The sequence below is a fragment of the Myiozetetes cayanensis genome, unplaced genomic scaffold, assembly GCF_022539395.1.
Source record: "Myiozetetes cayanensis isolate MyiCay16 unplaced genomic scaffold, myiCay2020 scf3, whole genome shotgun sequence".
Taxonomy (NCBI): domain Eukaryota; kingdom Metazoa; phylum Chordata; class Aves; order Passeriformes; family Tyrannidae; genus Myiozetetes; species Myiozetetes cayanensis.
Genome location: NW_026087521.1, coordinates 44907991 through 44923613, shown reverse-complemented (window position 1 = coordinate 44923613; position 15623 = coordinate 44907991). Strand labels below are relative to the sequence as shown.

Sequence of the window (15623 nt, the reverse complement as noted above, 5' to 3'; positions counted from 1 at the left end):
GTGGTGCCTTTTCTTAACTCTCAGCCTGTTTGACTGCCTAGGAGCTGAAAAATCAGCTGCACTCTTTCTGATTCAGTCCTTAATACTGGTAGTTACAACTGTGCAGGACAAAACATGCATTCAAGGAGAACAGGGCAGTGTAAGTAAAGTCAGACTCAGTGTAAGTAATAACTCAGAAGAGAGTTAACCTGGTGACACTGAATAGAAAGCAGTTCATAGCTACGCATGCATTTCAGCATTCTGAAAAAAAAAAAAAAAGAGGCATCAATAAGTTTCAAGATTTTGTGGGCAAGGCATGTTCCTTGATGATGGTTAACTCTGTAGCAAGGCCATGAGCAGCCACAGCACCATGAGCAGAGGTAGAGAGAGGCTGCACAAGGCAAGTGGACACTGATGGGACTGAACGGAAAGACGAAGAGTCCTGCTCCAGGATCTGCAGCCCCAGAGCACAGCTTGAATAGCGAATGACAGATCTCCATGTCCTTGGACAGCGAAGGTAGGGTAGAGGGCAGACACCTCCCCATTCGTAGAAGTGTCCCACCCCACACTGGGCTCTGTGCTGCTGCAGCCCATCCATCCAGTTATAACTTTGTGAAGTTCTGGACCAGTTGGACCAGTAGTAATGATCATGTGAATAACCAACATATTCACTGTAAAGAACGTGGAACTGCTTTTACTGTTTGACGTATATTTAGACTGTGAAGCAAGAACCAGCTGCTGATGTCTCAATGGACAGAGGGTACTGCCAACTCTATCCCAGCCAGTTTGTATCTCTGAGAGAGGTCATGGCTTTTTCTTCAGCCTTTAGAAATCTTGTTGGAAATTGGGAGAACTGGGTGAGAAAGAAAAGGACCACAAGGCAATGATCAAGTGTCAAGCAACAAGGCAATGATCAGTGTTCCTGAACTCATGCTCTTGGAATTAAAATGTTGCTACTGTGGACACCTTTGGCAACAATGACATGCATCACAGGAAATGTTTATCAGCTCTCTATCAGCTTCTCATGAATTTCCCTTCTACTCTACAAGTTCACAAGTTTATTTTTAACTCCTGAATGTGAAGAGCTAACAGAGATACTCTGTATTGAGAGCATCGTTTTGGGAGTTTGAGAGCTTTTATATTTCCAGTGAAACAATGAATAAGCATCTACTTGATTTTCATGTCAAGCATGGCAGAGATAACGTCCATCAAGATCTCCACTGTGCATTTTTGATAAAAGTGAGAATACAATACCATGTTTATGGTTTAGAATTCCAAAGCATTCATAGGATGTGATGTCTTCTAAATGCCACGTCGAAAACTACATACTCAACTGAGCTTCCCAAATTATCCTAGAAACATCAATGACCAAATCTGTGACTGGGGTGCCAGTGAGCTAAGCAGGAAAACTTCCTCTAGGAGTTAAACGCATCTATCAACTGAGAGAACACAAACCAGCATGAAACCTCTTCTGTAAATCTGCCATTAAAATAAGGAGCAGCTGCACCAAAGCCAGAGCTTTAAGGAACACAGATGACATCTAGCAAACAGCACATTCATGAATGTCAAGGTATCTTACAGTATAACAAAGCGTATCTAGATTGTTGTGTCATGGGTTTACCAACTAGCCCCCCTGAGGCTGAAACCAGTTTTTTCCAGGTGGATTTCAGGAGAAAAAGCCAATCAAAAGTTTTAATAATGCCTCTGCAAATTACATATTTAAGAAGATGGAAGAGAAGGTTGTTGTGCAGATGAAATCAGGAGCCATGTAGGGAGTGGTGTCAGGCCCCAGGTGGGGGCCAGGCCTCCTCCTCCCCTGGCCCTGGGTCGAGGGCAGGTGTGGCACTGAAGCCCCCGTGGCCGAGACATGTAACTGAGTGAAGAAAAAACTCTAAAGAAAGACTGCCTGTATGAGAAATACTGCAGAAAAAAATTCCAGGCAGAGAGAGATAACAGACCTCCAACATCAAAGCTGGCAGCTGCAGGAGGGAGAAGTCGCGGAGGGGGGCTCCTTTTCCACCCTCTCTCTCCTCTTCCTTCAGCAGGGAAGAGACTGAAAACTAAAAAATTCCCTGCCACCTGTGGAAGATTATTGGGGAGTGGAAAAGCCCCCTCTGCAGCTCATGAAGGAGCCCATGCCGAAGCAGAGTGCATGAAGTAGATGTGACTCCATGGGAGACCTAAAATAAAACAGAGTCCTGCTGGAGACCTGTGGCCCATGGAGAGGGAGACCTACACTGGAGCAAGTCGGCCTGGGTAGAGTGTTGTAATCTCTGAGGGATTCATACTAGTGCAGCTGAATTTGTAATCCTGAGGGACAGCAGAGAATGGAAGAACTGTCGTCCAAAGGTAAACTCAGGCTAGAGAGGTCCATCAAAGACTGTCTCTGTCTCTCGTGAGGAGGGACCCCACAGGAAACAGAGGTGGACTCAAAAGCCATTATCCTCTGTGACTTTGTGGTGAAGATCCGTGGTAGGCAAGTGTCCCCTTGCAGTCCATGGAAGGTCCCCACAGGGCACGTGGGGGGATAATGATAATAAGGGATAATAAGCCCAGCCTCTGGGCTTAGCCCAGGAGGGGGTAAGCCCAGCCCTGAGGCCGACATAGAAGAGAGAGAGAGAAGGAAAGACAGTTCCAGCTGCGATGAATCAGAGCTGTTGTCTTGGAGATAGCAGAAGAAGAACTTTTGAATACTGTAAAGTTATTTGAAAATCCTGTAGCTCTGGAAATGGAAAAGAGACCAATTCTCTTCCTGAACTGCTACAAGGGGGGAGGGATATTTCTGTAAGTATATAGTACTTTTGCCAAGTCAGAATTGTTGTATATATATATAGTTCTTTAGTTTTTATCTTACTTAAATCCTAATATTATTCTCCCCAATCAGATCTCTTTCGTCTGCATAAACCTTCTCTCAACTTATAGCAATTGTGTTCGGGGTGAGAGGAAATTGACCCAGAGCAAACCCAAGACATGTTGCAACTGGATTTTATTTCAGGTCATGTAGCACTAATGGCAACAATCCTTAACAAGAATACTTTTTAATCATTATGTTTATCATAGCTCCTAGACAATAGGAGAGATGACATTACTGCACTTTTTTAGTACACAGTGGAAAACCTGAGAAGATAACATATTCTAGGCTATTTCCAGTTTCTTTTCTTTCTCTTGGGCAGAACTCACAATTTCTACATTGCAAGATAGTAGGAATTTAATTTTTAATACATTTGAAACCATGTGGAGGAATTATACACAAAAGTGTACTGTGGAGAAATTGATTAGTACTTTCATTTATTTATTTGCAACATCCCAAAATAAGCAGATGAAAGGAGAAAGGAAGATACGTTTATTCACCAAACAAATATAGAAAGGACAAATTTGAAGTCTGATATAAGTAACTAGTTGGATACATGATTTGATGTGTTTTGTTCCTCTTGAGTAAAGTATCTTTGATATTAGCTTTGACATAAATGGTATTAATCTTTGTGGCATCTTCTCATTAACATACTTCTAAATATTTAAATTACTATAACTTTCTCTTTAAATAGATACATATTATACATTAAATTTTTTTGCTAGCTTTCAGATAACTAATCTTTGAGAACTGGCTTAGACTGTATGCTCTCTGTAAAGAATTTCTGTATGCTCCTCATACAGAAACAAATAATAGTTTGAAATATTTAGCCATATGTTTGGATGATTTTTTTTTTTAAAGGTGTTGCTTATCTTTATCTTCCAGTCAGCTACAGGATAATAGCAGCAGCAAGCACATTGGCAATGCAGTTCATTGCTTGTTTTTCCCATCTTACTGTGCAGGTTCCATCTGTTGTGGTATCCCAGAAGCATGAGCTTGCTGTGTGAAGACCAGCTCCACTCCTCTGCATCACTGCACAGGTAACTATGTACTTGTATGTTTTTCCAAGTTTCACCAGATGTGTCAGTGACTGTTCCACTATAGCAGCAGGCCACTGGTTGACTTGATGGTGATTATAATCTGCCTTGCCTAAAACGCCTTCTGTGCACTCCTTAACTATATTGTGGGCCTCATCAGCACAGAAGATAATCTTGTTGTTTGTCCATCTTACTACCACAGAAGGAAAAGGGGAGCTGTAATAGGATCACATTTGCTTTATTTTTTCATATCCTCATTGGAAAGACAAGCAGACACACAGGAGTGTGTCAGGAGTGACCCTGACAAACAATACCATTAAAAAACCTTTCACAAATTGACACACACCTACTTGCAGGATGGGACAGTAACATATAATCAAAGAAAAAACAATTTGGCCTCTGCCTTCCAAAGAAGCACACATTATGCACTGAACTTGCCCTTAATACACCTCAACCTTGACACTGGAAGATCCTACGATCTCTAAATTATTTGGACTGGAAGGGACCACAGAAATTCCCCAGCTCAACCTCCTGCTCAGAGTAGAATGAGTTGTGAGATCAGATCAGGTGAGTCTTGAAAACCTCCAAGAGCAAAGACTGCGCAGCCTCTCTGGGCAGCCACTGCTTAACCATCCTGGTGGAGAAAAGGTTTCTCCCTAAGTCCAGTCTGAACTCTTCTTGTTTCAACTTACATCTGTTGACTCTTACTCTACCACTCTGCATCACTGTCAACAGCCTGGTTCCCTTTCCTCCATTGTTCCCACATAAGCAGTGAGGGGCAGCTGTCAAGTACCTCTGAAACCATCTTTTCTCCAGGCTGAACCAGCCCTGGTCCCTCAGCCTCTCCTCACATGGCAGGTTCTCCTGCCCTGAACCATTGTGGTGGTTCTTCACTGAACTCATTCCAGTTTATCGATGTCTCTCCTGTGCTCAAGGGACCACAGCTAGCCACAGTATCTAGATGTGCCCCCCTAAATGCTGAGGGAGACAATCACTTCCTTTCACCTACTAACTCTGCTTCTCTTAAAAGAGCCCAGGATGCTGTCAGCCCTCTTTGCTGCCAGAGCACTGTGCTGGCACATGTTTGCCTGCTGTTTATCACATCCCTACATTCTCTTTCAGCACAGTTGCTCCCTACAGTCAGTTGCTTGTATTGCCTCTTTCCCAGATACAGGACTCCACATTTGGCCCTACTGGATTTCCTAAGGTTCCTGTTGGCCCACTTCTCCAACCTGCCCAGGTCCCCCTGAATGGCAACCTTGTGCTTTAGCACACCAACTGGTTCCCCCAGTTTGATGTCATCTGTATACCTGATGAATGCGCATCTGGTCTCCTCTCCCAGGTCACTGATGTTAAACAGAGCATGTCTCAACACAGACCCTGTGCTATTCCTCTTGTCACAGGCCTCTAGGTTGGGCATGACTCAATAACCACTAAAACAGTCCAATCCCACTTCACAACACCACAGAACAGCAGATTGCATTGCTTAAACAAAAATAAGTGGGTTTACAACAGCAACATCCCAAACTGCTTTGTGGGCTATAGTAAGTTTCAAAAGGTCATTAAAAAAAGGTGTGTTCTTATCTTGTTTGAAACTGAGTCTGAACATTAAAAGCCATCTTCTGTGCAGAGAATATATAATCTTCTTAAAATTATTATTTGTCATCATACTTCCCTTTAGGTAATAATTTTATATTTAGGACATATCACCATGTCAGCAACACTCACTATAAACAAAGGAATAGAAAGACAGATGCAAGCCACCCTTGAGCATAGGATATGTATGCTTACCATACATATCTTAACAGGTTGCTTATAAGGAAAACATAGTAAGGAAAAAATTAGCTTTTTTCCTCACTCTATAATTTACCAAACTTATAGACAAAGCATGTTCTAGAGGTTAAATAAAACTGGGTTCAAAACAGATCGGACAAATTCAGAGGATAAACCGTCTCCAGTGGCCACAAAGCACAGTGATCCAAATTCAGTCTTAGGACACACTGAGGACCTTTATGTCCCATCAGTACCTCTTACCAGCCTCTTTCAGAGAAGCACACTGTGCTAGGGTCTTTTCCCAAATCAGTTCCCAAGTCTCTCTAACAAAGAGGAATGTTTAAAATAGGGCCTCCTATTAAACAAACAAACAAACAAACAAACAAACAAACAAACTCCACAGCTTTCCATTAACTGCCTCAGAGTTTGATCTTAAGCCCTTGCAGAAAGATCCTACCATTTTGTCTCAGCTTTCAGAGTACTCCAGGCTAGTGTAAAATACCCCTACCAGGCTATGCTGCAGTATTAGGCACTGTGACACAAGAAACAACTCAATCCAGAGATTCAAGCCTGGATCTGAATACTCAGAGTAATTAAAATAACATCTGCAGAACTTCTAAAAATAGGTTTCTCTATTAACAGGTAAAGTCAGTATCTTCTATCAGACAGTATCCATTCCTCAAGGAGTTAGCTAATCTCGAGAAAAAAACCTGTCAATTGCTTCAGATAATCATCTTCCAACTCTTTCTACAAATTCTCCTTTGTTATGCTGCCTACAAAACTTAAGCAATATTCAGAGCACAGAGGTGCTGAATTCAGGGCATAGTATCATGCTGACAAATATCACTTTATAATGCACTGTGGACCATGGTGGTTGGTTTGTTTGCTTGTTAAGTAATTTCAGTGGTGTAAATAAGGGTTGGGATTTCTGAGAGGCCCAGCAGATTAAGATTTCTGTTTCCTGCCCTACAAGACATATAATTTCTTTTTCCATAACTCAGGAGATGGAATTGTTTCCTTCTAATAAGAGGCAATGAAATGCTTGTTGTGCTAACTGGGCAGCTTGGAATGTGTTGAAAAGGTGCAGAAGATAAGATACAGGATGATAAGAGTATTTGGATATGACAAAAAGGTTGGATAAGGTATTTGTAGGGTCATTGTGACATTAATTATATTCAAAATTCAAAAGCAGGGGATATGCAATAAAAGCAGGGTTCATATAACAAAAACCAAATCCTGTGGTGTGGTTTGGTTTACATGGCTTATAAAGTCCATATACATGGAGCTTCCTCCAAACTGGTGACTCTATCTCTTAATCTCAACAGAACAAGATGATTCAAAATGGAAGCATGAAAGGGATCTCAAAACACTGGTGGAGTTATGCATTTTAAGAGTACCCTCTTTGATTTCAGTAACAAAGAAAGTTTCTGCTTACACACATAAATAACTTTCTTAGGTACCAAATTATTTATTCTTTTCTATGACACTTTATGCCAAGTAGGACTTGTAACAGGAACCATCTGCAAAATGAAGATGACACTTTGCATAATGATCCCAGGTTAGTCCCTAAGCCCATAATAAAATGTATATAGTAAAAACAACAACAAAAACATACCACTTACAGCAACGTGTCACAGTCAAAAACTAAATCTCACAACAAATACCAATTTCCCAACAACATATTAGTTCCTATCATCTCTTAGCCCTACACAGAAGGATCAAAGCTGTTCCTGTGCCCTAAACAGAAGATCCTGGGAATTATAATGGACTGATTTCTGAAACAAATTATCAATGCCATTTTTATTTTTAGGTCAGTTATTTAAATAAACAAATTTTCTCATAGTTGAAGTTTCTATAGGTGGGTCAGATAACAGCAGATAATGTGCTTGGAAATTCACGCCTGAGATTTCTAGAGAAGCCTACTGGAGTTCAGCAGGACCTGAGCCTGATGCACTGACATGTTTTTGAAGTCTCAGACTGTGGTTCACAACAGTCGGTTATTTCTGATTCATGGGACTATGGACATATTTCAGCATGATGTCAAACACTGTCACTGCCCCAGTGATTTCAGTGGGAGGATCACAAGTGGTGACAGAACTATGACCTGGCTACTGGAGCTTAAGTGTACTTTCTGCTGTCATAAGAAGATAATTTCACTAAACTATATGGGTTTCTTAATTGCTCCACACATTATTAATCCACAGCTGACTCATCTTCAAGCCTTACACACGCCCAGGATCACAAGAAGAAAACAACACGTTTTATTTGTTTTGCCTTCCATCTGAGGATCAGAGGGTAGCTTATCTGCACTGCCATGCCTTTATTAATTAGCCAAATATTTTCTGCATTTTATAGATGGACATGTTGAGCTACAGTGCTTTTCTTCCTTGCCTATCCTCATCTTGCATCTGTTTTTCCAGAAAAGTATGACTAAGTTCAACAGAAGTGATGAGGTTCACAGAAGAATTACTGTGCAGAATATGTGAGTTATTATGTGGGAGAGCAGGTTAAACAGTACCTTCTCACTTCCTACTTCCCCTGCCAACTCCAGCCTTAAAATTGCATTGATGGGATCCTTATCTTCTACATTTCTTGCCCAGATTTTATCACAGGACCATTTTCTGTCTCTTAAGGGGAGTTATGGGGTTCCTCAGCTCCATTCCTGTATGGCTATGCTATGCCAGTGATGAGAACTTTGCTAGGGCAGTTACTATGAGTTTCTCCCAGATTTTCCAGTCTTCACATTTTCACTGTGGGTAGATCCCCTTGACTTTCTAAATGATTATACCCATGTGTGCCCTATTCAATGTTTTCTGTATACCTAATCCCAGATTTCAAGCTGACATTATGCAGGTGTGACACTAGCTGAACTTCAAGGACCAGTGTTGGAGTGCTTTTGCAGTGGTACAGCTGGGTTCCCACATGCCCTTGACTGCCCTCTGTCTGAGGGTCCTGGGGACAAGTTATCACTGCCAAAGGGTCTGTCTGGCAAAACCTCAGGAGCAGATGCAGAGTGGTCTACAGGCTGGACAACTGTGTGTCTTATCAGAAGTATCTATTAGCTGCAATCTTCCCAGGGACATGCTGCTTTTCACCCCACCTCACGATGGGTAAGTGCTACAGCAACAGAGGGTGGCAGCCTGGATGAAAGGCCATGTGTGATCTAGATTTAGATGCTGAAACCCCCTGATCTCATCTAACATTTTGCATTATCACAAGCCATTTTATTTCCAATTGTTGCCCTTGCACTAGGTTCACTTGTGTTGGAATACAGGACAGATTTATGTCTGGCTACACCGCATCTACCAGGAAATCTTTTAGTCTTTACTAAATAGAAATGTTTAATTTGTCAACCAGCAGTTTCCTCTAAAGGTTAGCAACCTCTCTTATTAAAAATATGAACCCTGCATCTAATTTGAAATTTTCTGGCCTCAGATTCTAGCCACTGACTCATGTTATGCCTTCTGTTGCTGTTAAAGTGACCTTTTAGTAACCTCCTATTTTAGCATCACATATTTTCTCCCCATGAAAGCACTTACATATTACAAATGACCAACGCTCTAGTTTCATTTTAAGAAAAGAACTCAAACTGTTAAGTTTAACATTCTCCTTAAGTAATTGGAGGTCATGTAAAAAATATCCTGTTGTCCCTCATTTCTTCATTCTCTTAATTAGAGCCAAATGTTAGAAATATCCTTAGAAAGACAGAAATAGGCAAGACAACCCTGCTTGGCCTAGTTACACAGCATGACTCAACAGTGGCCACAGAGTTGCAACACATTAAAACTTTTAAGAAAAAAAAAAGAGCAAGCACTACTTATGTAGGCAGTGAGCCAAAGTTACTCCCTGTAAATCTAGTATAGAATTGAACACTTAAAAATTATTAACTAGCGCAGAGGTTAAAAAAAATTACCTACAACAAGGGGAAACACAAAAAAGCCCAGTTGGGTACACAAAACCATAAACTCGTGATTTCGCTCTGATTTAACTTACAACAAGAAAAAAATCCAGTGTTATACGGAAGGAAGGTCTTCTTCCCCTTAATGCCTAAAGATTTCCTACATTATTATTGCTAACCTGCTTCATCCAAAGTTCAAGAATAATTTTTGCACTGATTTCATGTCCATTTTTTTTTTGCTTCTAGAATTAAGAAAAACCAGCTTGAAACGTTTCATTAATTATTTGTTAAAGTAACTTCAAATACCTTTTTCCATCTTAAAAGTAGCCAGCTTCAGGCTTCAAATTGCACCTGAGTTTCATAATCTATTGAGATTTGAGCAGCTAGTTAGCAAAATCACTGTCCGAGAAAGTAATGCAACAGTGTATTAGCTGTTCTTTTATCCTCAGTGCTTTCCTGTCAGCCTGATAACTCAACCTGACAGCCTTCTGAAATGAGATGACTGCTTGGTGGTGAGGGGAGACCAGTGGATGTTGTTTATCTCAGCTTCCGTGATGCCTTTGGCACTGTTTCCCATAATCACTTAGTAGACCAGCAATGTGGTTTGGTCCAGTTAAGGGTACAGTGAGGTAGACTGAAAACAAACCTGTTGAGCTTGAAGGGTTGCAGTTGGCAGCACAAAGTCTAATAAGACACAAGTCACTAGTGGTGTACCCCAGCAGAAAATACTGGGGCCATCCTTAGCAAGTCCATAGACAATACAAAACTGGGAGCAGTGGCTGATGCACCAGAGGGTCTTGCTGCCATAAAGAGGGACCTGGACAAGCTGGAGAAATGGACCAATAGAAACCTCATGCAGCTCAACAAGGAAGTGCCATGTCCTAGCCAGAAATAATCCAAAACACCAGTACAGCTGGGAAGCAGCTCCCCAGAGAAGGACCTGGGGTTCTTGATGAACAAAGCTGTCTCTATGAACCACCAATGCATCCCTGCAGCAAAGCAGGCCAATGGTGTCCGGCACTGCATTAGGCAGAGAATCATCATCAGGTCACGGGAGGTGATCCCTCTGCTCTCCTCAGCCCTGGTGAGACGCAGTTGAGGGGGTGGGTGGGTCCAGTGCTGAGGTCCCCAGAAAAAGAGAGACATAGATATTCTGGACTGAGTTCACCACAGGACCAGGAAAATAATGAGAGGGTTTGGAGCATCTGATGTATAAGGAGAGGCTGAGAGACCTGGTAGCATTCAGCCTTCAGGGGCAGCTCAGGGCCATGATATCTATGTGTGCAAATACCCAGTGGGGGGAAGCAAAAAGGATGGAGCCAGGCTCTTCTCAGTGGTGCCCAGGGATAGGATAACAAGCAATGGGCAGAAATTCAAATACAGGAAACTCAAATTCAACACAAGAAAATCTTTTACTGAGTGATTGAACACTGGGCCAGGTGGCCTAAAGAGGTCCATCCTTGGAGATGCTCAGAATCTGAGCAATGTGTTCTGTCTGACCCTGATCCCAGCAGGAGTGTTGGCCTAGATGACGTCCAAGGGTATCTGCCAGCCTCAACCATTCTGTACGCTGTCACTATCCACAGGAAAGTAGAAATTCTTTTCATTAGAGATATAATTTTGCCACTCTGAGGAGTCGTTTGCCTCTTGCTGCAAACTCTGTTTTGAAACTTCCATGATCCATAGAATTTTGTTTTCTTAGCCATTTTGATAAACATTTCTTTTTCTGTAACTCATCTACTCTGTTAAAAGGAATGAAATCCTTCCAGTATGAATGAGCCTAATTTGTTTGGGGGCTGAAAAAGCAAGAGGAGGAAGATAATACAGGATGAACCTCTTATGCTAGCAGAAAACACAACAGGCTGTATTTAGAGAAGACCACAAGTGGACACTTGGAGATGGCTTTGTCAACACCTGTGATAAGTGGAACTATCTATATGCTTGAATTTAGGCTCGTGATTAAGAATTCCATTGAACAAGGGCCAGAATATCACAACAAGAAGCCCCTTGAATTCTGCTCAGCATATGGACAATGTTAAGAGCAATAAAATCAACCAAACAAGCTAACATAAATGCAGCCACGTCCCTGGCTGCCTTTTCACTAGTCTCTATTAATAATGATATTCCCATTACCCATTTAAGTTACATCTTATTTACTTACAGAGTTGCTATGCCACAAATATCAATTCACAATCAGTTTGGTCTATATTCATAAAGCTCCTAAGAAATTATTTTAATTTCAAACTCCTAAATACAGCCATTTGTAAAACACACTAAGGTTCCTGGACAAGTCCACAAACACCCAAAATAGCTTTGCTACCAGGAAACCGAGGTCGCTCTCAAACACACATATATGTGCCTTACAGTGCAAATGCTCCTGAGACATCCACTGCTGTGCACCATAGTCATATGACAGATAGAAGAGGCTGGACATGTACAACACACTCAACACACCATAATGGAAATACAAGCAGTTTTATTCATTATATAGGGATGTTTTAGCAGAAACAGGGCACCTGGAAACCACAAGCATAAGATACTCTAACATGATTGTGCTTTAAGGTCAAGAGGACTGCAGGAAGGACAGGAGAGGTCTAACCAGTTTAACCACTGCTCACTAATCAATTAGCTTGGCAACTTTCCTCATTTTAATTTAGTTATTTTTGAGAGAATATAAAATCAAAATTTGGGGATATAAAATTTTAGAATAAGTAGTTGTGTTGCTTGGGAGTTCAACTGCAGTTTGGTTTGAAGAGTTGGATGTTTTGTGTTTGTTGGGTCGTTTTCGGTGTGCAAGTTGCTTTTCTTGTAACTCTGAGAGAAGTACCTGAGAGCTGTGTGTTTTATGCTGCACAGAAAATGCCCCTTCCTACTAGACTGGTGAACAAATACGCTCTAACCACAGTCAGAGAACTCTTTTTTATTACTACCTTCAGGCACACTCTGAAAACTCTTTTCAATTACTATATTGAATAAAAGAAACATGGGAGGAATCAGTTTCTCCCGTGCTTGTTTTCTCTCTTTCACACAAAAAAATAGGATGGCCCCAAGATTATTTTAATGTTTAATACAAAAATTCAGAAGTGTAGCTCAGGTTCCTTATCAAATACTTATCAAATACATTTTCTAAAGAAAGGACTGATCAGCCTATCAGCCTTCCTCATCTTCCACAGGCAATAAAGACTTACAAGGGGCCTCCAATTCCCCTTATATTCTGGTAAAACCAAAGTGCAGTTTGGATTAAAGAAAAAAAGAGAGAGATTTAGTATTTTGGCCTTGATACACAGATTCTATTGAAACAAATCTCAGGAATGGGGAGATGCTCTGAACATTCAAGCTGCCTCATCTAGTCTCTCTAACATCAAAAACTACATCTAAGTTTCAAGGATTTCTTTACTAATACTAGCTTTAGAAAGCTCTGATTTACTACAGAAAAAAAGCACTTCAAGTCACTTTTAAGGTCTAACATGTTGTATAATAAAAATGAAAAGCAAAGCAGCAACTATGGCTGACAGCCCCTGGTTTCTGTGAGCTCCTCTGCTATTTGTATCACTCCACCACACAAAGCTTGCTCCAAATGGATGTTCTGGCAGAGGTCCCAGACACACATGCCACCAAGTCACAAAGCAGCTCACCGTCACACCACTCTTACTAATGAGAGCTACAGCAGTAGTTCTTCAACATCTTTTCCTCTATGCAATCCTGTGATACATTCCTTATGTCCTCTCCTGCCTTTCCCAGCCAGCTGGAGAACTGCTGACTCCAGGAGAAACAAGAAAGGGAGAGATGTGGGACTGCAGACTGTGCCCCATGAGGAAGAGATTGCTCTTGCAAGGAAAACCACAGGGAGGGCAGCTAACAGTGACTGGGCAGAGGCGGCAGGAGGTAAGCACCCAGAACTGACCACAGCTAGAGAAGCGTAGGCTGGCAGCCCCCCACGGCGAGACTGATGCTGCACTAGCCACAAAGCGCCACAATGCTCCTTGCTGTGTTTGCCCTCCCCTTCATCTTCCCCAAACAAGTGAAGACTCCCCCAGCCCTGTACTAGCCACTTCTTCCAGGTGCTCCCTCTTCTCTTCTCTCTGAAGCACACCACGGATATTCCACATTCCCCGACAGACAGAGGTGTGTCCTGGCTTGGCAAGCCACTGCACTGCACCGCTGGGAAAGTAGAACAGCAAAACATTATATGGTGTGAAAAGCTGCTTGGATGAGAGGGTAGGCAGCTGGTATGTGAGAAGAGAAAGATTCAGAGGGAAAAGCTGCTGCACACAGCCGAGTCCAGATGAGACACTGAGTGGTAGGCACAGTAACAGCAGGAGAGAGAAAAAAGTAGACAAAGATCTTCCTTCAAAAGAGCTGGAAAGGATTATGTAGGATTGTGACCACATTTTTCCTCAACCATCCAGGCCTGCCTTCCAACTAAACAGAAAAAAGGAGAGCTCATTTTTTATTATGCACAAGGAAGCTCTGGGAAGCTTCTCTTGAGAAGAGTGGCTATTCCTCACGCAGGGGACAAGAAACAGAATTTTATTTTGCAGATTGCTTCAAGCACTGAGATAATCCAGGTGCTGGTTTCTTCCTGAATCCTGGAAACAGCCCTAGGCATATACAAAATATTCATGAGCAGAACAGTTAGCTCGTTCCAGAAAGAAATGGAAAGGAAGAGCAAAAAGATCCACCAGACTGTGACAGCATCTGTGTATGCTGGAAAGTGAAGTGGGAGGAGCCAGAAAAGATGATAGGTGAGGACAGAGGCCTTGGCCAGATTCAAGTGTAGTAGAAGAGACTGAGGGTTAGGAAACCAGAGAGTGGAAGCATAAACAGCTTGAGACTTCCACGAAGGAAATCACTAATAAAGTCATGACTGGAGGGAAACAGAGAGTTCTCTAAGGGAAACACTGAAACATACACATATACATTACATTACTGTCTTGTCCTCTGGGACAAAAATGTAACATACTCATATGTTCTCTATGCTCCCTGTTAGGTACCTGGGTGGGGTTGGGGATACATTGTATCACCCAGAGGGAGGATGCCCTGTTGCTCAGAATCCAGCACAGATCTCACCAGCCAGTAGAAACCACCACCGTCATGAAGCCAGATTTACCATTCATCAATAAATTTGCACTACATACAAGGCAAAGACTAAGGAGGAGGAAGGTGGTTTCTTGACACTGTTTTGGGATGCAACATGAACCTCACTACACAGCCTTGAATCAGCCTCTCATCTGCAGGAAAGAGGTCACTCTTGCCCACAGGCCCACTAGATGAAGTGACTGGCAGATGAACTTGTTGGCACAGTCTAAGTGGTGGCAGCCACTCAGAGAATAGGCAGCATGAAAAATCACTGGGCATCTCTGGGTTATGAGGTTTTGGATGGTTTATCTTATCCACCTCCATGGTCAACACAACTGAATAGGAGAAAAAGCTGTGGTGTGCTCCAAGACAAAGGAGGGAGAAGAGGATGACAATCATGAGACATTCCTAGTATGTGCCAGCAAAAGCAGTGTCCTCACAGGGACATGACATCATAAGGGTGACAATTCACTGCCTTTTTCTGATGCATGTGCAAGTCCAGCAGGGCTGGGGCAATGACAGCCAGCACCAAGTCCTGTTTGAGGCACTCTGGAAGGGTAATGCTTCAAGCATTGAGCACACCCTTCACTCGAAAGGTATTGTGCAGATTACATCACATTTAAAACACATTTCATCACCAGGACATGTACCACCCTTTTGAAATTTCAACTATCTACCAATAAGTTATTCAAATGAAAAATTGATCTTCAAGACATTTACAGACTTGCCAACCTCAGCAGCACAAGAACAGAGACACTTTATGTAGGGGTAGTAGTTTTTCACATATTTTTGTCTTGTCAGTTTTTCACACATTTCAGCTAGCCAAAGATTTCTGACCAACAGAATCATGATATGTGAGAAAACTCTCAAGGTTCAAATAATTAATGTCAAATACTAGAAGTTTAGTACTCAAAGGGAAGGGAAAAGCAAAACCACAATTGATATCGCCATTATAAGTAATCTGCACTAAAAGGCCAACTCGGCTGCTCCTCAGCAGGGAGAAAAT

At 41.9% G+C, this 15623-nt stretch overlaps 2 protein-coding genes across 3 annotated transcripts in view; both read right to left on the bottom strand.

Annotated features, from left to right (window-relative positions):
• Positions 1-15623, bottom strand: part of CRADD (CASP2 and RIPK1 domain containing adaptor with death domain) — an 81070-nt gene that overhangs the window by 26870 nt on the left and 38577 nt on the right. The window lies entirely within an intron of this gene.
• On the bottom strand, positions 3720-4094 carry LOC126645148 (dynein light chain Tctex-type 3-like; the record flags this gene model as incomplete). Its single annotated transcript, XM_050325216.1, has 1 exon — positions 3720-4094. A coding segment is annotated over one exon (375 nt), but the record flags the coding sequence as incomplete, so codon positions are not given.